Source organism: Notolepis coatsorum (assembly GCF_963971535.1).
Source record: "Notolepis coatsorum genome assembly, chromosome: 9".
Classification (NCBI taxonomy): domain Eukaryota; kingdom Metazoa; phylum Chordata; class Actinopteri; order Aulopiformes; family Paralepididae; genus Notolepis; species Notolepis coatsorum.
Window position 1 is genome coordinate 84,319,715 of NC_140173.1, and position 25,394 is coordinate 84,345,108.

The 25,394-nt window shown below is 44.8% G+C and overlaps 1 protein-coding gene across 1 annotated transcript in view; it reads left to right on the plus strand.

Annotated features, from left to right (window-relative positions):
• The window catches only part of LOC311234688 (E3 ubiquitin-protein ligase TRIM47-like), a gene marked incomplete at its 3' end in the record, with an annotated part of 81,507 nt that extends 73,592 nt beyond the window's left edge, over positions 1 to 7,915 (plus strand). The window contains exons 7-8 of the mRNA XM_084321932.1: positions 3,094 to 3,554; positions 7,704 to 7,915. Coding sequence (XP_084178058.1) covers positions 3,094 to 3,554; positions 7,704 to 7,915 — 673 coding nt within the window. The remainder of the gene's footprint in view (positions 1 to 3,093; positions 3,555 to 7,703) is intronic.
• Positions 7,916 to 25,394: the final 17,479 nt, after the last annotated feature.

Genomic DNA, 25,394 nt, shown 5'->3' on the forward strand with positions numbered 1-25,394 from the left:
TCCGTGTAATCAAAGCTGCAGTTTCCTCTCTGTGCGTTCAGTAGAAAGTTGGCTGCATGTTAGCCTAGCTTAGCACAATGAATGGACGCGGACAGTGCCGGTTAGCTAGGCTAACGTGCAGCCAGATAGCTTTCTACTGACATTTATATTTCTAACATGATTCTTTCATTGACTCATACGGTGATAGATACACAGTCACACACAGCCAGCATGTAGGTGTTATTTATATTTCTAACGTTATTATTTCATTGACTCATACGGTGATAGATACACAGTCACACACAGCCAGCATGTAGGTGTTATTTATATTTCTAACGTGATTCATTCATTGACTCATACAGTGATCATAACACAATAACTTACCCATGGATGAAGAGAAAGGTTGGACGGCATACTTACACCGCCAATAAAGTATTACGTCCATGAGCGTTGTCTCTTCTTTGTCAAATGTTTGTTCCCAGATGTTATCTCTGCGAATCTCCCTACAGCGTAAAGCTGGGCCATTATAAACATTTCTTTATTCGGTTCTGTCATTGCGGCAATCGTGTATCGTTGTCGATAGATGTCATCACAGTCAAATTTCGTGATACAAACACGAGCATTGATGAAACTTGCCATTTTCTTTATCATTCTGGCCGCATTTACAAGTGAATTGTAAAATTCACAATTCATTGATAAATTGATCGCTAACCTTATCAATGATCGAGTAAGGGTTTAATACCTGACAGTTTTGAACCTGTAATAAAAAGTAATAGACAGAGTAAAATAATACAGTGCAATAAAATAGTAGAATAGAATAGACAGTAAAAGTATGCAATAGAATGGACAGAGTAAAATAGTGCTACAGTACAATCAACAGCATTAGAAGGCTATGGTGAAGAGGTACGTTTTTCAGTTTAGGTATTGTTATGCTAGCGAATTTCGACCGGAAATAAATGCGAGCGGCCATCTTGTTGTAGTCATTATGATTAACACATTGGTCGCCAAAACGGCGTAAGTCGTTATTGCCCGCCATGCGTTGAACGCCAACAACGGCGTAAATCGTTTTTGGGATCAATATAAAAAAAATTCGCCATGGCATTCATAATTCATCCAGCCAACCTCCGGACTGCAGTGGGACCCTGTATGATATTGCAACGCCTCAATACCGCCGCCTGGTGGATGGTCGGGCGAGTTACACTCTCGCCAAAACCGGAAGTGCCGATCGGTGCGTCGAAGAAATCCCTCCGGCAGTGATATCTTGTTACGTGGATCCAGACAAACACTATAGTGCATTTGGATCGCTTTCTAAACTTAATAATCGATATGATTTCGGCGTTTATTGCGCCATACAAACCGGAAATGGATCTAGGAGATCGGCGTCAAATAATTGGGATCTTTCTCCTCCAGTCTCATCGGCGAACGGTAAGAGGACACTAACGTTATTTTCAGCCCGATTGTTTATTCATTTCACTGCAAACCATCTACTCAATATATCAACCCATACTAAATAAAGCCGTTACTGACGATCACGGAATTATAAATGACCCCCCCCCCCTTTCCTTCACGCATGATGAAGCATAATGTATACCGATCATATACATTTGAATTTATTAATATAGCGTGTATAGTACTATAATCTATATATGCTTCAGGGCATACTACTGTTTTTGGAATTACAGCAGAAAAGATTAAAAACATACTTATATTCTCGACGCTAGTAACACAACAATGTATGAATGAAAAAATATAACGTTCCCACATCCTGAACGATAGATAATCGATGTTGAATGGGCCATAGTAATGTCAATATAGCAATACAATTTAAAAAGTTATAGCCCTGCAAAGAAGGTAAACATCTCCATAGGCTTTCAACGGTGGCAGACTGGCTATATTGATGGATATAACCCATGGCGCCCAATGTGTTAAGATAGGACTTTCAATGAGCATCGGAATTTCGAAAAACGACATTACCCAGCTCATGCCAGCTTCTGTCAATCAAATTACTTGTGGAATAACCTTTTTTATTTATGTTATTTTTGGGGATTATCTGCCACAAAACTGAACGTTATTGGCATAGATTGGAGCGCTAGTTTGTCTACCTTCTGTGAATGTTTAGCAAGAATCCGCGTTGCAAACCGATTCAAAATGGCGGATCAGTTTCCATAATAGAAAATAACTGTAACTAACTAAAATAACTCTCTCTCTCTCTCTCTCTCTCACTCTCTCTTTCTCTCTCTCTCTCTCTCTCTCTCTCTCTCTCTCTCTCTCTCTCTCTCTCTCTCTCTCTCCCCCTCTCTCTCTCTCTTAAATGAATTAATGATCCTCTCAGGAGATCAGAGTTGAAACACTTGAACGACTTCTTTTCTCATTATCGCTCTGCTTCAGCTCATTATCCATATTCCTCACATGATGGTTCACAAATAGACTCTGATGCACAGATTCCTCTCGTCTTCAGCGCTTTGACAAGATGCATGTGCATGGAAAGCAGAGAGAGAGAGAGCTCCCATTGCCATGGTGATATCGGACCATGCAGCAACAGGTGTGTGTGTGTGTGATGCGGGCGATGTGGACAGGGCCAATGAGCTCAACCGGTTCTACAACAGGTTTGACACGGCGGCCTGTGTCTGCCCAACTGCCGGCACATCTCCTCACCCATCCCCTCTTCCATCACTTCGGCGTCAGTTTCCCCTCCACCGCCATCTCCTCCCTTCTGTCACTGCGGCTGCACCTCCTCTCCCACATTCTTTTTAAATAAAGCCTGACGATGTGCATTGGGCCGCGGCTCTCTGACGCCTTATTTTCTGGGTCCCGGCCTGAAAAGTTTGGGAACCCCTGCCTTACAGTAGATGAGGTGAGGGCGGAGCTTGTGAGGCTGCGTCCAGGAACAGCAGCTGGCCCGGACAGTGTGTGCCCGAGGCTGCTTAAGGTCTGTGCAGCCCAACTGGCTGAGCCACTCCAGAGGATCTTCAATCTGAGCCTGCAGACAGGGAGTCAAGTCAAGTCAAGTCAAGTCAAGAGTTTTATTTGTCACGGCATACAAGCATACAGTGAAATGCGGGTGGTCATGCGGTTCTGTGGAAAACATCCCGTCTTGTGTTCCGGTACCGAAAGCTGGGCGCCCGGCCGAGCTCAACGACTACAGACCGGTGGCCTTTACATCACACATCGTGAAGACCCTGGAGCGGCTGCTGCTTCTCCGCCTATTGAGACCACACTGTCCCTACAGTTCGGGTACCAGGAGCATGTGGGTGTGGATGCCGCTACCCTGTACATGCTCTACCGCGCTTACTCTCACCTGGATGAGCCGGGTGGATATGTGAGGATTATGTTCTTCGACTTTCCAAGCGCTTTTAACACCAGCCAACCTCCCATACTGGAAGACAAGCTCAGAAATGTGGGGGTGGATCCTGCCTTCACTTCCTGGATCACGGACCACCTGACAGGACGGCCACAGTTCGTCAGGCTGGGGAAAGGCGTCTCTGGGACAGTGGTGAGCAGCACCGGGGCTCCGCAGGGGACCGTCTTGGCTCCTTTCCTGTTCACTCTTTACACATTGGACATTAGCTACAACAGTGAGTCCTGCCACACCCAGAAGTACTCAGATGACACAGCTATTGTGGCGTGTGTGAGGAGCAGTGTTGGGCAAGTTACTTTAAAAAAGTAACTAGTTACAGTTACTAGTTACTTCTTCCAAAAAGTAACTAAATTACTTACTCAGTTACAAATTATAAAAGTAACTAGTTACTTCAGAAAGTAACTATTGCGTTACTTTCAAGATTTTTTTTTACATAAACAACATACACAAATCTAAACTATTTGAATGTTGCTGTGGGACAAAGTGAGACTAGCCTCCAATCAAATGCCATGTAGGCTATGTAGATATTATAATTACTATGTTTATATAGTGGATCATACAAATACAAACAGAATAGATGTTTTGGAACTTTTGATATGTATTGCCCCTCAACAGGCCACAACTGGGCAACATTAAATTATGCTTGTTAAGCACTATACCAAAAATAAATAACAAATATATACTGATTGATTGAACATTTTAATTAACAGATTTCAGAATGGGTACAATACAGTACGGCTCAATACATACAATTGTTAAGGGACTGCAGACCAGAGAAAGAGTTTCGTCTTGTTTACATCAGGGTCCCCCATTTTCAATTCATGACATTTATGACGAAAGTCTTTCTCTGGTCTGCATCCCCTTAACAATTGTATGTATTGAGCTGTACTGTACTGTACCCATTCTGCAATCTGTTAATACACTTTTCAATCAATCAATCAATGACATACACAACATACAGATATAAGAATCTAATCGAATCATCTAAACTAATCTAATCATTACATTTAAGACATGCATGACATACAGAGATATATCTCTGAGCAGCTGAAGCCTGTGCTATTAAACCAGGAAGTGCAGCACTGTTGATAAGGCTGTCAGCACTGCAGTAGAGCCACTCAGTGCCCTGCGCTGCAAAGAGTGAACACAAAACGCTCATGGACCCGCGGTCTCATGTTGACATTGTGTTGTTCGTTGGATTCGTTTTTGAGCTCAAAACGTACACTACACGGACCGCAGTGGGTGCTGCTGACCAAATTTTTAGGTGAAGCACAAATTATTATATTATATTATATATTAAATTATATTTTTAAAACATCCCCCACTGTGTGTCAGTGGTCAGTGGACACAGATGAAAACATATTAACATTAGGTGACAGCGCACCTGACCAGATGAAATCATATTAGGCGACAGCGCACCTGACCAGATGAAATCATATTAGGTGACAGCCCACCTGACCAGATCAAAACATATTAAGTGACAGCGCACCTGATCAGATCAAAACATTTTAGGTGACAGCGCACCTGATCAGATCAAAACATTTTAGGTGACAGCGCACCTGACCAGATCAAAACATATTAGGTGAAGGTGACAAGGAAGCCACAGACTCATACCCCCCCGACACTCAACTAACCGCCTCGGACAGTCCTTCATACCAGTGGCCATCAGGCTCCACAACAGTGGGCAGCAACTGCTGCCAGACATCGACCTGGGACTTATAGGAACCCAAGGAGGACAACTTACACTACCTTAGGCATACTGCACCTTATGTGGATACTGTGATACTGTGAATAATGAATAATGTATATTTCAGTTAGTTAGATAGTAAATTATAACACTACCTTATGCATACTGCACCTTATGTGACACTGTGAAAATATATTTCAGTTAGTTAGATAGTAAATTATATTGACCTATTTGTTTACACTGCTTGTGTTGTTTTCACTACCTGTACCCCCCCCCCCTTCCCCCATGCTGCTATGATGCCTGAATTTCCCCAAGGGGATCAATAAAGGAATATCTTATCTTATCTTAAAAGGAAAGATGAAATTCTCTACCTGGGTTCCATCCTATAGAGGCAAATCATTCCTGTGACAAAATGGGATCCAATGTAATAAAACTAAGTCAACCAACGAACTAGATTCCTGTACCGGATCTCCTCTCTGGTAAACAAGAATACCTTGAAGACTCTAACAGGAGCACTCATTCAAGGGTACTACGACTATGCTTGCACCTCATGGTACCAAAGCACCTCAAAGGCACTAAAAACAAGATTACAAACATCACAAAACAAACTGGTCAGACTACTGCTTGACCTTACTCCTAGAACCCACCTCACCCCTGCCCACTTTGACAACCTAGGATGGCTTAGAGAGTAGACGACAGAGTACAGCAACTTGCAATGGGCCTGGTCTACAAGATACACTACACCACTAAGATACCCATGTGCATGTCGGAATACTTCCCAAAGGTCAGTGAATACCACGACCACAACACCAGAGGGAGTTCCACAAATCATGTTCAACCCAGATAAAATAATTTAAAAAGTAAAAAAAAAAAAAAAAAAACGTTTTTTTTAATTAAAAAAAAATAGTCATAACTTAGAAATGAGATTGCATAGGTCTATGAATCGATATCGCGATTCTGTTTTGATTAATTGCCCAGCCCTACAGTGTGTACAGTAAGTTAGCTTGGTGATTATCATTGTGATGTAGGCTAAGAAGATGGCTAGCTACTGTTAGCATACAAGCTTTTACAAACACTAGCCTACTTACTTTTTCATCCACAACGTTTTTTCTGATCCACTTCTTCATGTTGCTCAGTTGCTGGTTTATACTTCGGTCCTAATGTTGGCGCAAAGTTTAATTTAGCCTGACTTTACTTGTTATAGCTGTACAGCTTACTTCTACTAAACAACAACTAAACTACTTCCTTGCTCTTTCAAACAGTCAAAATGGGTCCATCTGCAGGGTCGGAGGTTAGGTTTAGCTCTGGCCAATCTCAAGTTTCTCAAGTTTCTTTATTAGTTGTCATACAGAAGTACAGAATACTTTTATACAAAATGCTTATTTCAGTTACATTTTGTATAAAAGTATTCTGTACTTCTGTATGACAACTAATAAAGAAACTTGAGAAACTTGAGATTGGCCAGAGCTAAACCTACCCTGCAGATGGACCCGTTTTGACTTTGCAATGCAGGAATCTCTGATTGGATTTGCAAGGCTGCCAATCATATTCAACCTCCATGTATTGGATGGCAAGGGCTGTCAATCATTCAATCCTCCATTCAATGGCAAGAGTTTAACTGCACAGACCGTGCTTAGACGAAGTTAATAGCCTATTTCGATTGGCTGTTATTTATTATTTATATAACATTGGGTCACACCTGTGAAGTTTTCTTCATGAATAATTACTGCAGTCATTACTGCAGTGCAGGCCTGCTCAGAGCTGGCAATTTTGGCAATTTTTTAAAAAGAAAAAATTCACTGACATTTTTTTTACAGAGGAAAACTTTTCTAATAAAAAAATATAAAATAATAATAATTAACAAATTTTTTTTTTATATATATATAAATAAAATAAATGTATATATATATGTAAATTAATAATAATTATGAATTATGAGTGAATTTGTGTTTCACGTGTTGTCATAGAGAAACCTCCACTGACGGACCGCGGTCTCATGCTGACTGATCAGTGATCGCTTGTCTTGTCGCGCTGTGTGTCAGACTCTGGATGTTTAGACACCCGCCCACCTCCACCTCTGATTGGCTTACCATGACATTGTATTCAACCTCAGCCAATCGTCAGCATGTATGCTTGGCTCGCGCACTGTCCACTAAACAAGGAAGAACATATTATTGCCTCTCGGCGCAGAGATATGTCTGATGAAAGAAACAGGTTCATTCATAGTAACGCGCCGCATTTTTTTGTAGTAACGGTAACGACGTTATTAAGATTGGAAGAGTAATCCGTTACTGAAAAAACTAACGCCGTTAGTAACGAAGTTACTTATAGTGCCGTTATTCCCATCACTGGTGAGGAGTGGGCAGGAGAGGGAGTAAAGGGACCTGGCGGGAGCCTTCGGTGCCTGGAGTGAGGAAAATGGCCTCCTTCTGAACACCTCCAAGCCCCCCCTTCATCCAGTCAACATCGGAGGGAAAGACATGGGGATGGTGGAGTCCTATAAATACCTGGGTGTGCACCTGGATAACAAACTAGACTGGTCTCTGAATACGGATGTCCTCTACAGGAAGAGACAGAGCCGGTTGTTTTTTCTGAGAAGGCTCAGGTAATTTGATGTGTGCAGTGACATGCTGTACATGTTCTATCAATCAGTGGTGGCATTTGTCTTTTATGCTGCAGTCTGCTGGGGAGGCAACATGTCAGCCAAGAACACCGGGCGGCTGGACAGGCTGGTAAAGAAGGCTGGTTCAGTTCTTGGCAGGAGTGTGGACCCACTGGGGGTCGTGGTGGAGAGGCTGCAGGCCATCATGAACACTGACAGTCCACCACACCCTGGCAGGACAGAGGAGCAGTCGCAGTGGACGGCTCATATTGTTGCGCTCGTGGACTGAGCCGTTCAGGGTGTCCTTTGTCCCCAGCCATCAGACTGTTCAACACCATATGACCCCCCCCTCTCTCTCTCTCTGTCTCTCTCTCTTTATCTCTCTCTCATTTGTTGTTTTTTACTTAACACTGTGCAATAGTGCTCACCGTTTATTAATTTATTCATTGGAACCTTTTAAACTTCAGCGCTGACCTTCATTGTTTGTTTGTTGTATTAGTTGTCCTTTTTATCGCTTTTTATTGTCTGTCAACTGCACTGAGCCACTGGCTACCTGAATTTCCCCAAGGGGATGAACAAATGATCTATCTATCTATCTATCTATCTATCTATCTATCTATCTATCTATCTATCTATCTATCTATCTATCTATCTATCTATCTATCTATCTATCTATCTACTGGTATGTGTTGGTGTGTGCATATACATGAGTATGTGTGTATTTTACAGTTTTTCTCAATTGCTTTGGTGCATTTCTCTGATCAGAATTAAAGTTCTCATAACGATAGGTTATGTAGATAACCTAGTTATATTAGTATTGGCTAAGCGTCCCGCTCTGAGCCTTACGAGATACTCCTATCTCCTGTGATACCTAATGTATCTCCCACGAACAAAAACACATGCACCCCACCTGTATGGGGCCCCGCCCCTTATGGTGGCACCGCCCATATAACCATGACCCTGGTCATGAAACACCCTTCCTCGCCAAAACCCGTCCCAGGAAAAGATCCCTCAAGAGGGAACTCAGGGCGCGCAGAGCGGGACGCTTAGCCAATACTAATATAACTAGGTTATCTACATAACCTATCGTTATATTTCGTATTGCATCGCGTCCCGCTCTGAGCCTTACGAGATAATGGGGAAGAGCGGGCGCGAGACCCGACAGATGTACCCCCTGAGGACCCGTAAGCCCACATCAAGGGGTGCGGGGAGCCCTGTCGCCCCATCCTTCCTAACGAAGGGGGGGGCGCAGTCAACTCCACCTGAATGCGAACAAGAGGGAGCCAGAACCCCTTGAACACACCGTACAGGCGGAACCACGTGTGACTCAACACACTGCGGCCCATACCCATACACTCCTGCTACCCGACCAAAGGACGGGAAGCAGGAAAGGCCACAGACCCCAGAACCGCCTGGGAGACAGAACCCCCGGTCATGTCCATGAGGAAAAACCTTACAAAGGAGCCCGGGGAGGACCATGAAGCTGCAGCACAGATGGCCTCCACCGAGGCCCCACCCAGGAGAGCGGCAGAGGCAGCCACCCCACGAGTGGAGTGCGCCCTGACGCCCCCAGGGGGATCCTGCCCAGCCAGCGTGTAGCAGAGGGTAACACCCTCGCACAACCAATGGGACAGGCGCTGCTCCGACAGTGCCTTACCAGCACAAGCCCCACCGTAACAGACAAAAAGCTGGTCGGTAACCCTGAAATCCTGAGTACGGCTGAGGTAAATCCCCAAGCACGGACTGGACATGACAGGTGAAGGCCCGCATCTAACTCACCAGTGTGAGGAGGAGGACGAAACGCCTGAACCACAATATCCCGGGAGCGGAAGAAACTCCGGATATTCTTAGGCACGAAAGCAGGATTAGGTCGCAGAGTGACACCGCAATCGGTCCGAAAAGACAGGCACTCTGGACGTACCGAGAGAGCACAGAGCTCACCTACGCGTTTAGCGGAAGTGACAGCCAGAAGGAACGCGGTCCTGAAGGACAGCTGTCCCAACGGCGCCCGCTCGAGCGGCTCAAACGGGGCCAAGGACAACCGACCGAGGACCAATTGAAGATCCCAAGTCGGAGCCAAGGAGCGTTGCACCGGCTTAACGCGTCGAGCGCCAAGCAGGAAACGCTTCACAAGAGGGTGGCTGAACAAGACATCCCCTCAAACCCCTCATGATAGGAGGATATAGCTGCTGCATATACCCTCACCGTCGAAGCCGACAGTCTATCAAGGAGAGACTGGAGGTAACTAAGGACAGCATCCAGGGGGCAGGAGACTGAGTCCTGGCCCCCCGCCTTACACCACACTTGGAACATACGTCATCTGCCCGCGTAAGCGCGACAGTGGAGGGAGCATGCGCATTCCAGATGGTAACACCATCAGGATCAAGAACCTGCGCCCCTCAACGTACCCGTCCCAACAACTGACCTAACAGATGTATGGGGAAGAATCCCTGGCGGCACGGCATCGGTCCCAGACCTGCCTGGCCATGTCCAGACGCAATCCTCACCCGTCAAGATGAGGGCCGCCCCGCGACAGTACACCTGCACCCACATTCTCCCTGCCGGGGATGTGGGGAGCCCTTAGGCCGCGCAGATGGAGGACGCCCATAGCCAGCCGCCCGCCGCCTGGTGCAGACAGGGGGAGCGTACTCCTCCCTGTCTGTCGATACACGACACTGACGTCGTATCGTCCGTCCTGATCAACACCATTTGTGGACCAGAAGGACCGCTTTCAACACCAACACATTGAACGTAGCGCAGACCGGGCAGCATGGTTTGCCAGCTGCCCCCTACTGCGTTGGCCCGACGCATCACCAGCGAGGGAGGCGTCGGTGAAAACGCGACGTGAGACAGCGCCGTAACCGTCCTAGGACGGAACCTCCCGAGCGTGTTGACAACACGCTCTGAGATGGATGCCCATAGCCCTCCAACCGTTGACTGGGAAGAGGAATACTCTACATCCAGTCTACAGCAACCCCAGGCTGGTAGAGACCTGCCTGGTACGAGACCTGACGATCCACCTTGACCGCGAAGGACCAGAACGTCATCAGGGCAGAACACTCCGTAACCCCGGATGACGCAGAGGCCCCAGTGCGGCCTCCACGCACTTGGTGAAGATGCGGGGAGCCAGAGAAAACCGAACGGCAGCCTCTGGTACTCATACGCTAACCCTGCAAAGGAAGCGTAGGTAAGCCCTAGGATGGAAGATCGGGGATGCGCATACGCATCCTACAGGTCTATGGAGGAGAACCAGACCCCCACCTGACAGTGTTCAACAGGTAGGAGACGATCCAAAAAATGCTGAACCTTCCCATGGGACAGGTCCAGCCTGGGTCTTACACCCCTCCCTCCCGACTTCTCGGGCAGAGAACACCGGGAGGAGAACGCCACGACGATGGCTTGCTTCGTCCACAGAGATTGGATCTCGTCGACCAGAGCTGTCCCTGCTGGAGACCCCGACAACAGGGTCTGTACCAAACCTGAAAACGGGTGGGGTTGTGTAAACACAAGTCCCCGCCTCACCATTCTCTCCATCTACCTCGACATATGGTACTGCCGTAGTCATATGTGACGACACTCCCAACGCACCCGCCGTCACGTGGCGCAGGTCCGCCAGGAACTGTAGATAGTTGGCCCGGTCCCCCCGCTGTGCGAAGACAACCCTGGAACCGTGCGAGGAGCGCGTTCCGTGTCGGAACACCTGCCCTGACACCACCCACGAGGCAATCGCACCCAAGGGGGAACCCCGACAGAAAGGGCCTGTCTGATACGGGGGGCTTCCGATCAAAAAAGCCCCCCCACTGAACACCCCTCCAGAACATGCTGAAGGAGTTGTTCTGCAGCCGGACATGCAAGGTGTAAGGCCCCCATGGGTTCCTACACACCGTAGCCCTGCAGTGATATTACTACCACCCCAAACCATGTGAGCTGCGACCACTTGCCAATATTTCAGGAGTGGGAGGCACCAACATGATACCTGGCCTGGCGAAGGCAAGGCCGGGGAAGCCTGCACTGTGTGCCTCAAAAGGTTTCGAGCCCCCCTGCTGACAACACTTAAGTTGACAGACGTAACACCAGGCTCAAACAACACAGTTCAAGGTGTGGGAGCCGCTTGACAGCACAACATTCTCACGGACAGACCCAGTCTCAGCCATCAACTGGGTGTCAGCCCCTGTCCCCATGAGAAGCGAAAAGGGGGGGCCGCCCGCGCATCAACGAAGGCACGCGGCCCGCAGCCAAAGGAAACAATCACACTTTTTTAGAGCCCACTTCTTCCGCTGGTGTTGGGGAAGGGAGTGATCGGAGAGCGGGCTGCTCGCGGCAGGACGGTGACGGCTTGTTTGTTCAAGCCGAACCCATCCTACATGGCCGATCCCTCGGCCACCAAGGCTGTCGGCCTTGTGGACACCTGTCGAATCAACGCCCAGGATACCTCTGGCGGGGGAAAAACATGGCCGCCTGTCGAGGGCCCCGTCATCGCCGCTGACGAGGCCGTGCTCTCTCTTCTTCTGGCTGCGCGGTGTGAGGCGGTGTAGGGCCTAGGACAATACCGCCCGCGCTCCAGCAGAAGACCAAAATCCCCTGCGGAGAGGGGAACCCTGAGCGGTTATAGCTTGCGGCTGGGTCAAAGCTAATAACGTCAACAACCTCGCGCGATGTGTCGACGTCGGCTGGCCCCAAGGCCCCTCCACCAGACACCATTTTCTTTTAATAGAAAAAACACCAATTCGAACACAGTTCTAATCGTTGCCAATTCCATACCGTGGCGGTACAAGCCTTAACAGCCCACCAGCCACTCGCCAGGCCGACCCACCCAAGGTGTCGGCCGGGCGGGGCATTGTTTCAATATATCAAAAACAAAGGACTGACGTTAACATGGAGCACCAGTGGTGATTGCAAACAGCACCCTCCACTGTGGTGTGCACCATGAAAAGGTTAAATGAATAAAAGAGCTAAACCACAAAAACTGTAGAATGAGCAAACCCATACACACAAAGTTAAGGGGAGACGGACCAGACCCGTCTTCATTCAAAATATTCACAACAGAACACCAGCCCTAGTTTAGCCCATTTACCAAAAAAGGTAAACAAAGCCCCCCCCCGCACTACTCCCCCAGTATACCGATTGACCGTCAGTATGAATGGTTTGAGAGGAGAGAAAGCTGTAGCAAGACAGACCTTCTCATAGCAGAGTGACAAAACGAAACAATAGCCCCCTACACAGGGCCGCCCCAGGAGATGGGGGGCCTCGCGTCTAAAAACGCACAGGGCCTCACATTTCTCCCAGGCGGCCCTGCCCTTATACTACTGCAGCCTAACGCCAGGCAATGTGGGACCCAAGACAACAATTGCCTGTGTACAGACAAGCAAAATGTCTATCATGTCGGCTGGACCCATAGCCCCACTACCCGACGCCAACCCAGATGGGAACACCGTTCAACAAACCCCGCCGGAACACAAGGTAAAATACCTGGCTAGGAACCTAGCCACGACCTACCCCGTTGTCAACCCATTTACCCGAAAAAGGTAAATAGAACTCAAAAACCCCACAACAGCTACCGACTGACCTTCATTGATGAACCGGGCAAGAGGCGGGAGAGTGACAACATCTCACGGCGGAGACATTAAAACAGCATAGCAATTAGCAGTAGTAATAGCATGCGGCAGTAGCGATAGCATGTTAGCATAGCTTTAGATGTTTTAGCAGCACGCCCAAGACAGCTTGGAAACCGTTCCCTGCAGAGAACGTTCACCAAACCATCCTGCCCCCGGCGCCAACACACAACATGGTTGTGTTAACAAAACAAACCAGCATTACTAACACTAATACCCATGCCTGAAGACACAGGGCCTACCTGAGTACAAGCTGGCCCGACAGCCAGCCTTGTACAGCTGAACCTCGATGTGCAGTCATCAAACGAGGAACATCACAGGCCCGTCGTGTCGCCGAAAACATGCGTCGAAGATGCCAGGGGCCAGCAACCTCCGGTAAGCTTCCAACATTATTAATCTTCCTTAATCTTTTCATTCCGCTAGCTCGTATGGTGCACGCATCCAATACGCTGGGACGAAAATAGAGGAAGGGTGTTTCATGACCAGGGTCATGGTTATATGGGCGGTGCCACCATAAGGGGCGGGGCCCCATACAGGTGGGGTGCATGTGTTTTTGTTCGTGGGAGATACATTAGGTATCACAGGAGATAGGAGTATCTCGTAAGGCTCAGAGCGGGACGCGATGCAATACGAAATATAACTGTTAGTTCAACCTCCACAACATTTAGTCATTTGTGCACATCATAGTAGCAGTTTCTCATTCCTCCGAACAAATTGCAAATGCTTTTGGACATGCATCAATTGCTTTCATACAATTCTCTGCTGTTTTATAACATTATCATTTGCTTATGTCATGTCAGTCAAAATTAACTATACCTATGACTGCTGAATAGTCATTCCCTATAAAACTAATAGTCCTCATTTCATTGATTGAGTCATTACATACAAAAATGTTGAACTAGTTGTCAAAATCTATCAATCACGGCCTCACAATGGCTGAGACTGGTCGAAGGGTAGAGCCAAATGTTGAGAGAACCACTGTAAATTATATTACTGTATTCAAACATTTCGTCGGGAGAGCAGGTGTGTATATTGGACAGTAATTCAGCACTAAACAATCTGCACTGCACTACTGCCATTGTGTCATACATGAAGCTTGCAGTGGGACAAGAACTTGTCACTTTTTACATTTTACATTTAGACAGCTTTACTGCAGCACAGATTTACTGTATTGTAGTGTACAGTAGTGTTACAGTAAATATTTGCCATATTTACAGTATGGTACTGTACTGCATTATTTTACAAGTGGGAAGCACTGTTATTGTACACTACAGTAATATGGGTTACTGTAAAGCAGTATATCTCATGTTTGCTGTACAATACTGTAATTTTACTCTGCACCACATAGGATTGCAAGACAACCTCGCAGAGGTGGAAGAGGGCCCCTTTTTACTCCGCAACAAGAGGAAGCCATTTGTGCAATGGTGATTGAAAACAATGCCATAAGGTTGAGAGAGATACAAAGCGCTGTTATAGAGGATGACAATATCTTTGGGAATATTGAATCCGTTTCAATCGCTACAATTGACAGAGTGCTCAGTGGAAATTAAATGTGCATGAAACAATTGTAGTACAATTGACAAATGAGTAGCCATTTGACTGGAACAGAGTGAAGGAGATCCGCCACCAGTATGCACAAGTAAAACATTTATGTGTTCTATGCATACTCTAATGTTCAGTGCTGTAAACTGGTTAATTTGTGTAGTGGCATGCAGTACACTTAAATGACAGTTCATACTGTACAATATGTTGTCCAAAATGCATTATGTTACACAGGAAAAGTTTATAGTTTTGATCTCTCTCTCTTCTGGGATAAAGCGCGTACCAGGGAACCGCTGCACACATTATACGTTGATGAGGCGGGTTTCAATCTGGCAAAAGGTAGACGGCGTGGAAGAAATCACATTGGACAGAGAGCAACCATTGATGTTCCAGACCAACAAGGAGGGAATATTACAATGTGTACAGTAATGTGTAACTGTAGATTTTGAATGGCTGTGCAAATAGTGTATAGTGCTGTCTTGAGCATTTTCAGGTAGTGTCACCAATATCTGACTTTTTTGCATTGGAAAACACTTACAGAGTGATCTGTCATAATGAAAACATGACAAAGCCATTTGACTATCTTGTTCATAAACAATGGTGTCAGGACTTTTCATTTTGATGAGAGTGACACTTTCATTGACATGAATACTTGCTTTTGAAGAAGGAACTATCCATTTTAAGCAAGTGACACGCTTCTGCAGGTTATCAACTAGGTTTTGCAGTTTGTACTAATTGTTTTGAGAAATGCACTAACAGTTATAAGAACTTTCATTCTGATCAGAGAAATGCACCAAAGCAATTGAGAAAAACTGTAAGTCAAGTGTTCCTTTTATTATTATTCAGGTGTCATAGCAGCATAGGTACAGGTAATAATAATAAACCATACAACCATATAAACCATAGCTCTGTATGGTAGCATGTACAATAATGCTGTATATACCATATATATATATATATATAATCACTGCATATCTATCCACACCTGTCTGTACTTAACTGCACATTATTATCTATATCTGTGCATATCCTACTCTTACTAGTTACGCTGCTGGTCAGTATGACTACTACCATACTGTCCTTATTCCTGTATCACTGTACATATTATACTACAACTCTGTACATACAGGGCCCGAAATTAACTTTTTGACTCACCGGCCAGTGGGAAACATCTACCTGCCAAGCATATTTATTACCGGCCAAAAAAGAAAAGCATTTTTGTGTCACATATATATAAAATTTCTTCAGTACATTTCAAGTAGATATGGTATTACGTTGAAGAATACACACTTAAATAAGAGGTCAGGGGTACAATTTTAAGCAAATGATTTTAATATATTGATTGATGCTATATTGACTGCTATAATCTGTAACTGTCAAGAAGATCTACAGGACATGATGAATAAGCTGAATGTCGAATGCAAAAACTATGGAATGTCGCTAAACACAAAGAAAACTAAAGTAATGATCATTGAAAAAACACCAGGAACTGTTTGTAAAATACAGGTGGATGGAGAAAAACTTGAACAAGTGAAGGAGTACATGTACCTTGGAAGCTGGATCAGTGAAGGTGGAAGAGCTAACATGGACATTAAGAGAAGAACCGGAATTGCAAAGGGCGCATTCTGGAACCATAAAGAATTATTGAGAAGAAACATAAGTTGGAAAACGAAGACCAGGGCCCTCATTTATCAAGTTTTCTTAGAACATTTTTTATTTCCAAAAAAAAAACTGGATTTATCACACGTGCGTACACAGGTCCTACGCACACCTGTCATGATAAATATCACCTTGCTCATACGCTGAGGCTCGTGCACACTTTCACGTATTTGCATACCAGAACCGCCCCGATTAACCATATACGGTAATGGAACACCCCCATGAAATGTGGAAAAGTGACCCGAGGGAAGGGTGTTATGGAGAAATACGAGACAGGTTGACAGATATGTACACGTACAGTGATGTCGGATATGATATCTATTAAACTTTGCTGCCTGGGTAGCGCAAACACTAATAAAGACGGTGCTGGAATATGACTGCCTTTTCCCGTTTTGTTCGATTAATACCCAGGGATTAAAGTTCTCCTCAATTTTATTCCAAATCGCGACGGATTTCCCGTATTTTTTCTACCTGCTGCATATGATTTCTAGATGTCAGTATTGGGTAGCCTATATAAACAATAATACGAGAGCATATACAAGAACAATGAATCTCACTGCCATGTATGATGTAGCCTATACGCCATGTATAGCCTGCCTATGTGATCAATAAAAACGCGAACTTGAATCCCTTGCCCGTTTCGTGACTGTGATACACGGAGTGAATCCACAGTCACTTGCTCCTCAATAGGAAACCAACCTAGATTTACCCTGAAGGACTGGTTCTAACCGAACCGTTCGTTATACAAGTATCACAGAGACATTTCAAAGGTACTCAGAGTTGCACAAGGGTTTCGAACAGATACGGGATGGTTTGAAAGCTCGGCGTTGCTAATAAACATTTAAATATTTTGTATAAACTGCTCAAAACGGCATTATTTTCGGCATTGGCTGCCTGGTTGTGATCACAGCGCATGCGCATCATGCACCCAACGCCGGAAATAATGCAGTGTTGACCAGTTTATAAAAAATATTTAAAATGTTTATTAGCAACGCCGAGCTTTCAAACCATCCCGTATTTGTGTCCGAAACCCTCGTGCAACTGTGAGTACCTTTGAAACGTCTCTGTGATTCTTGTATAACGAACGGTTCGGCCAGAACCAGTCCTTCAGGGTAAATCTAGGTTGGTTTCCCATTGAGGAGCAAGTGACTGTGGATTCACTCGGTGCAAAAAAAAATACTGTCTTTTACTGTTAGTGTCTCAGTGAAGTTTCAACGGAGCGACTAGGTAATCTATTCTAACCAACAAATTGAAGTAGAAAGCATTTCGTTGTGGCCAATCTTATTTGGAAACATGACACAAAATAATAGTATGTCGCTTTTTTTTTTAGAAGTACTGAGAAGAGCGGATATGCAAGGAGGACAGCTGCTGGAGAGGTTGAAAAAGAGAAAGATGGAGTTGTGCAGGCACGTTCTGAGAGGATCCAGCGGGGAGATGTTCAAGAAGGTGGTGATGGGGAAGGTGGATGGAAGGAGAGGAAGTGGAAGACCAAGAAGAGGCTGGGTAGACGACGTCTGTGATTGGAGCAGAGTGAGAGGCGGAGTCACGGAGTTGGAGAGAAGAAGTGGGGACAGAATGGGTTGGAGAGTGATAGGCAACCTTCGGAACGAAGAAGCCACCTAATGATGATGATGATTGATTAATCAATACATGTCAAGTCAATCTTAAGCTTAAATTGTAAGCTAATGTTAAACATCATCAGACTCCTCACTCTCTCTCTTTACAGGATTGAACAGAACATAATAAAATGTGAACCTAACTTAAACTTTTCGTGCTGGTCTGTTCTGACATGGCTGTTAGCCACAGAGGGTCTTGAGAGCAGAGGCTCCGATTGAATCTGGGACACAGACATGCAGCCAATGTGACAAATTGGCTGTTTATTTTTTACTGGCCGGCTTACTCCTTCCATATGGTTCCACATATTATTTGTATCCCATTTAACGTTATTACGCTAACGTTAGCTAATCGGCGTTTGATTTTATTTTATTGATGGATTAAAAACACACAACAAGGATCCAAAGGATAACATGAGAAAGAGTAAAACCCTTATTTCCGTCATGGTCCCAGGGCTGTTAGGCCACAACAAAAACACGACAATAACACAAAACACATACATTTAAAACATTAGAAGACTAACCTATAGTTAAAATTGTATACCCCACAATAACTAAAAACTGATTGGAAACCCATTCAAACTATTCCTCTATTTTGTCCATGAGCCACTTCCTGTCGCTTCTCTTGAAGCTGTGGAGGCTCGAGCTCTGCTTGATGGGGAGAGGCAGCTTGTTCCAACCCTGGGCTCCAGAGAAAGTAAGGGAGCACTGGCCCAGTTTGAATCGGAAAGAAGCAGGCTTCAGGTTTGCTATGCTTGCTCTAGTTCTGTGGTTGTGGGATTCGTTAGCTAGGCGGATGTAACGTTAGCTCCCTACAGTGCAAGAAGAGTCGTGGATGTGATGTTGGTAAACAAGCCAACGAGATGACGTGTGAAGTATCTCTCTGTTCTTCATTTACCTATATCTAAGTTCATTGATCGTATAGTTTTCTATTACCCTTGCCTCTGCATTGGTTAGGTATTTTAGATGTTCGGTTCAAGTAAAGAGAGGAGCTGACAACGTGGTCAAAAACAACTGCGGTGTTTATTAATACCACAGCTTAGGAATTAAAACAAGTACATCGTCTCTTTGGTTCAATCTAATCGTCTCTTGGGTTCAATCTAATCGTCTCTTTCATGTGGCTTGTTGGGTCCATGCTCGGATCAGCTAGGGTGATCAGAGTTTTCTTCTCGGTGCTGTTCGCTGTCTCAGGTTGTCCATGGCAACAACGAGTCCTCTCTTAGTGGTTTGCTGGTCGTCTCCTCGCCGATCAGGCAGGGAGCGCTTGCTTTCGTATCGGCGGAGTCTGCTATGAGCCTCGATCTCTGTCATCGTCTGTGTCCATGGCTCTGTGTCTCCATGCTCTCAGGATCCTTCTCGCTGTGTCTCAGGCTCGGCTCTCGAGTTCTGTCCTCTCTCCGGGTGTGTCCCCGGGTCTGTGTGTCTCTCCAGGTCCTTTCTGGTGTGTCTGTCTTTTTGTGTGTCGCCATCAGCCCTTTTTATCAGAGCGAGAGAGAGAGAGAGAGAGGGGGAGGGGGAGAGAGAGAGCGTCCCTGCCTGCCTATTCACGTCCATAATCTGCCTTCCTTATTTGGCCATATTCCTTGTAGCCGGCTTGTCTGTTGTCTCTTGTGACAAGTTACACAATTTATTCTGCTGACACAAACGTTCACCATGTGGCTGTCGGCCTGTTTAATCATTACTTGATGAGAGGATTCGTTTTTCACTGAGTAACACATCCTCATGCTTGTGACAAAATGTTTACATAGTGTAACTAGGAACCTTTAATAGAATACTTTGTTTCCTGATTAAATCATATTACCAATATTGTATAGTTGTTTATCTTTTTAGCATTAAGAGTTTTTATTCTTTATTGTCTAAACAGTGACTAACAGTCTTTTCTTCAGTTCTGTCCACATTTTACTTTATTTGATTGAACTATTTAATGTTACATCCTACTGTTTGTATTTCCTATTCTAAAGTAATCTGTAATCTAGTTTGTAGCTCTATTTGATCACTAAGTATTTTGTTCAGTATTAACATTAATTTACAAACAATGTCTTTGTATTTGGTTCACTTATTGTCAACTTTTCATGCCTGCCAAACCTATTTATCTAAGGTGATTTGGTATGACAGCTCACTTTTAACATAATGGTCCTTGCTTTACATATGTGTTGCAATGTTTTCTAAGGCCATCTAACTAATCTCTCTGACAAAGCCATTAGTTTTCTCTATATCCTTAAGGTCTAAAAACCGTCTAGTCTAACTATTAGAGTTAATGTGTAACTGGTGGCATTCTACTTAAATTCCAATATCCTGGAGCCTGTGTGGTATGTCTTAAGTCAATCAAATCTGATGTGTAAGGGGAGATTCCAACCGTCTGGTGTTTCCTTTCTGACCTCTGGGCCTTAGGTTTTCTGAGCAGCTGCCGTGTATCTCAACTGTTATTTCCGTTTGTTTTAGTTCCTTCCTTCAAAGATAATGATCTCCTCTCTTGTCAGTTGGAGGTGGCCTAAACCACAGCTGCTAACCAACCAGTGGAATGTGCATTAACGTCATAAACAGTCTTTTGCCCTATCTCCCTCTCAAGCCTAGGGTCACAGAAATAACTCACATGGGGATATCTAAATGGCCTTTCTATCAATCAGCATTTTGTCTTTCTAATCATTACCTTGTACATTTCAGTTGCTATGTTCATGTTTTCATTTAGAAATATACGACAATCCACCCTTAGGGGGTTTAATAACCTCCTATACAGCATCAATATTCTAAATTAAACATGTTAAAATCATTTCATAATTTTTGCTAATATTTTCGAAAATTTTCAAAAAAATCCAAAATTTACACAAATCGAACTACAAAACCCCTTTCCATCTGTACAGTTACAAAACCATCATTTCACCTACCTCTTCTTCTTGCACAGTTATACACATTTATCAGTTATTATTATGACATCCAGTCTAGGTCCGTCTCTCTATGCAAAGAGATGATCGTACCATTCTCAGCTTCTTTTCGTTTAAGACTATATTTATCCATGTAATTACCACCTGTGTCTATTTGTGTAATGGACTCTGCAAGAAAAGATTTACCTCACACCAATATAAGACTAACAGTTCTAAACATTTGAGGGAAATTCAAACAAGCGACATAAATCATTTTTTCTCCTTAAAAAGACCACTGAGGCCTCAATTACCTCCCTGTCAGTTATCCCTATTTCAACCTCCTGAGGCCTTTACTGCTAACTCGTTTTTGACCGTTTTCTTCTTGTTGTATTTTGTGCTAATCACCGCCTCTTCTTCGTTGTATGCAGGTCTCGGTACTGCTCCGATTCTCCACAGAAGGAAACGATTTTCCCTCTGTCCTTTTTGCATTTTGGATTATTATTTACAAAACACACAATAGATTGGAAACTTTTATTTTCGCAGATCTTTACTGTTCTGCATTTTGACAATACATTTTTCTCCAAATTAATTATCTATGTATTTCACAGCTTCTTAAGTTATTTATTCAATCAAATCACCTTTGTCTCATTTCTTTTTGTGCTGTACTGTTTTACTAGATCAAATATCTCAAGATCAACACAACTACCACTTCCACCCTTGAAAGTGGAATATCCATTATTTCACTATCAAATACCTTGTTTCCCGACAGCTCCTCGGTCCGGACAGTCAGCTCTAGACGAGGCCAATCACCAACAGAACCTATGTGCATGGTCAACAAACCACAGTCCCTTTAAACACACATCACACACACTCCGCCAGCTTTCAACAAGCCGGTACAGAGTCTTCCATAAGTCAATCATCAAATTCACATGTCTGCACCCTACATGAACACTATTTCGGCCAATTTGCGACCAAAAACCTACAGAGCTTTCTATAGACAGAGAAATATGTTTCCCCAACCCTTACCATAACCCAAAAAGTGACACAACCCCCCAGATTCTACATCTGGACTCTTAAATGAGCGGAAAACAACCCATGAACCAGCTCCCGTCCATTCTCAGTTTCCAGCCCATTATCTCAGACCTCCTACCAGTCTCGCTGTGTCACCACCACCTGCTATCCCTGACCGGCGAGAGATCCCTCCCAGCCAGCCAGTTCCTACAAAAATATAGAGTTTACTGAAACAGACTGATTGTTTACCCTTGTTATTGCATCTAACGCTTCAGTTGTTCCTATCAATATTCCACTAAGATGAACTTCCTATGTTACTGTCATTCATTCCACTTTCAAACACTCCTGTAATCACCGTTTGAAAAAACAAGTTTCTCTGTCTTTCACTATTTCTACTTACTTGAGTTAAAACACTCACACTGTCAAATTTTACTGTGCAGACAAGGATTGATAATTGGCTTATCATTCATACTTATACCAAGGCTCATTACAGCCGTTTCCCTAGATGGTTATGGAAATCGTTCAGAGCTCCTGTCCAGCCGAGCACCTGTACAGAAAGAAAGCAAAAACATCCAGACTTAATACAGTGGCATTTCCCTATTATTTCCACTATTCGTTATGCATTGGAAATGTCGGGCAACACTATACTAAAATATTTAGAGAGACACAGTGTGATCTGTTTGAATAATAACGATACAGCTTATCTTGTGTTTGTCCGTTTCCTCCAACAGGAACACTGGAGGTTTTCCAATCCCCTGTGTGTTCTCTCCACCTGATTTTCTGGGAAATATAATCATTAGTCCCATGCCTATCAATTGTCTAATAATCCTTTGTAAACCTGGCCCTTCATCCGTTCCAATCTCTCTTTGCTTGATGAATCTGTTCATCCTAACCTTATTTCTTACTTTAAATGCCCGATTAGCGTATCGACTAAATGTATTATTCGCTTTCGCTTCACACTCCTCATACAACATCAATTTCATTCATCCTTACACACAACCATTACCCCCTCACAACACTAAAAATCAATTAGTGTTGTTACTGCTACCAACCACCAATCAGGGAAAACAATAAACTTTTAGCAACTTAGATCACTAAAACCCTGACCGACACATAGTACAGCTGGCCATGTTAATAAATTCATGGACACCCGCACCATGCCACCGCAATATTCACCCAGTTCCCTGAATACACAAAGAACCGTCCGTCCTCAGCCCAAAGCGTTTTCCTCCAGTCGCGAATCCGAACGAAAACACCCCAAGCTTCCCACCAAGGAATATCACAAACTCAACCTACCATCACCCGCACCTAGACAGGCCAGCGCCCATCCGGTACCTACTTCACATACACAATAACAACGCAGTTCAAATAAACCTACAACCCCATAACCCACAATACGCCGCAAATCTAGGGATGGAGAACCACAGGGAGAAATACAAGGAGAGACAGAGGGGGGCGGAGGGAAAAGAAAAAGGAGGGAGGGATACAGGGATCCAGGGACGGAGGGGAGGAAGGGGGGGGGGTGCACACAATGCAACATTAACTATTACCAAAACCGTCTACACTCAATCAGCAGATTACCCCGTATCGCCTGGTCCCGTTTACCCACAGGACTCCAAACACTATCACCATCATCTGCTGCCAACTTTAACTTAAATCAACCTTAATAATTTAATCAGACTAAAAGAGTCCGCATGGAGCCCCTTATATATAGGGAGGAGAGACATATAGGGAGGGGGGGAGGGCTCCAAAACGACCATGAATATTCTATTTATCCTTATGTAATCCCAATTTAGCAAGTAACACTATTTTAATATAACCAATACTCCAAACCCACCATAAAGGCAACAACAAAACTCCCTTTGCGCACCCGTCATCTCACAAAGTCAAGCTGGGAGATAGGGATGGAGCGGAGGGGGGCGGGGGGGGGGGGGGGGGGGAGGGAGAGAGGGAGGGAGGGAAGGAGGGAGAGAGGGAGGGAGGGAGGGAGGGAGGGAGGGAGGGAGGGAGGGAGGGAGTGTGAACGAGGGAGGAAGAGACAGAGGAAAAAGGGGGGGGGGTTCACGCAAAATCCCATCACAAAACGCCATCATACTCGGCCCATAACAAATACAGATTTATAATCAAACAAGTATACACATCCATCATCAACAACTGAAAAAACCGAATATAAAGAATTTACAAATCCCCACAGATGGTCGCTACTCAAAACCTATTATAATCACAAACGTTCTGCCATTGCCTACTGCACCTCGATTCACCTGTAAAGGAGAGGTGTAACTATCAAAGAGGCAACACTGCCCTCCACTGGAACGTTCGCTCATCACCCTTATTGCACCACAGTTCTCACCACGACCTGCAGGAGGCGCCCACGCCTCCCCCGCAAGTGCGTCATTCACGCCGTACCACACCAAGACGTCAACTTGACGTCCCATCTCAACCACAAAACTACAATTCCCAGAATCCCCTTACACCGGAAGTCCCTGTCCTCCGCCTCTCCAAGATCCCGCGCCAGCCACCAAAGAGTAGCAACACGCGATATTCTCCGAGAGTTCAATCATGCTATATTGTTAGCACAGGTAGCTTAGCATCTCAGCTTCGTTAGCTCAGTGCCGCTAGCTCCTATTAGCTTAGCTCAGCATCCAACATCACTCCTCCTAAACGGCCCAGTATCCTGTTGATTCGAGCGGCACAACACATCGCGACGTTTACACAACCCCAGCTATACCCCGTAACACAACTTTAATCCTATTTAGCCCCCGTTCACAGAACATATATCATCATCCTTATTCTAGTATGCTCGCCCGATTGGCCCCGCCTGACCGAAATACACAGTATTTTATACCCAACGCTCCCCAAGCTCCGACGCTCCCAGTGACGTCATCAGCTCCAAAATCTCCGTTTCTGTTGACCGTTACTAGATTATTTCTAGACCCCCACAGCATCGTTTCGAAAAATTTCAACGAACATTACACATCATCTAGGTTCCATCACACTTGCCATACATTCAATTCACTCGACAACGCAACACAGCGTCCACACGTTAGTCTCGATGCCCTCAGCCAACGCCGGCAGCTAACCTAATCCCTGGACAGTGTCATGGTTTCACCCGCTGCCGTTTTGACCACCCCTGTTCCATAATAACACAAAAAATACCTTGGCAGTCACTCAGAGCTCCTAACATTCATCCATTCAAACACATATACTTAGCAAAACAATGTCCCATTCATAAGCATACCATTCATTTGTACACATTCATTCCAAACGCATTTCCTCGCTTCTTTCACACAATATCCTCCTATGTTCTAATCACCTGTCCAGTATCTACTTCCAAAGTGCTTCATATATCTACTGAGTCCGCGTTGCTATACCCCTGAGAAACCCACTCCATTCATGTATAGTAGCCCGTGAAGAGTTTTAGTAGCGCCCCTTGTCGGCTTGATTTCTTCTACATTCCCTCATTCCTCCAC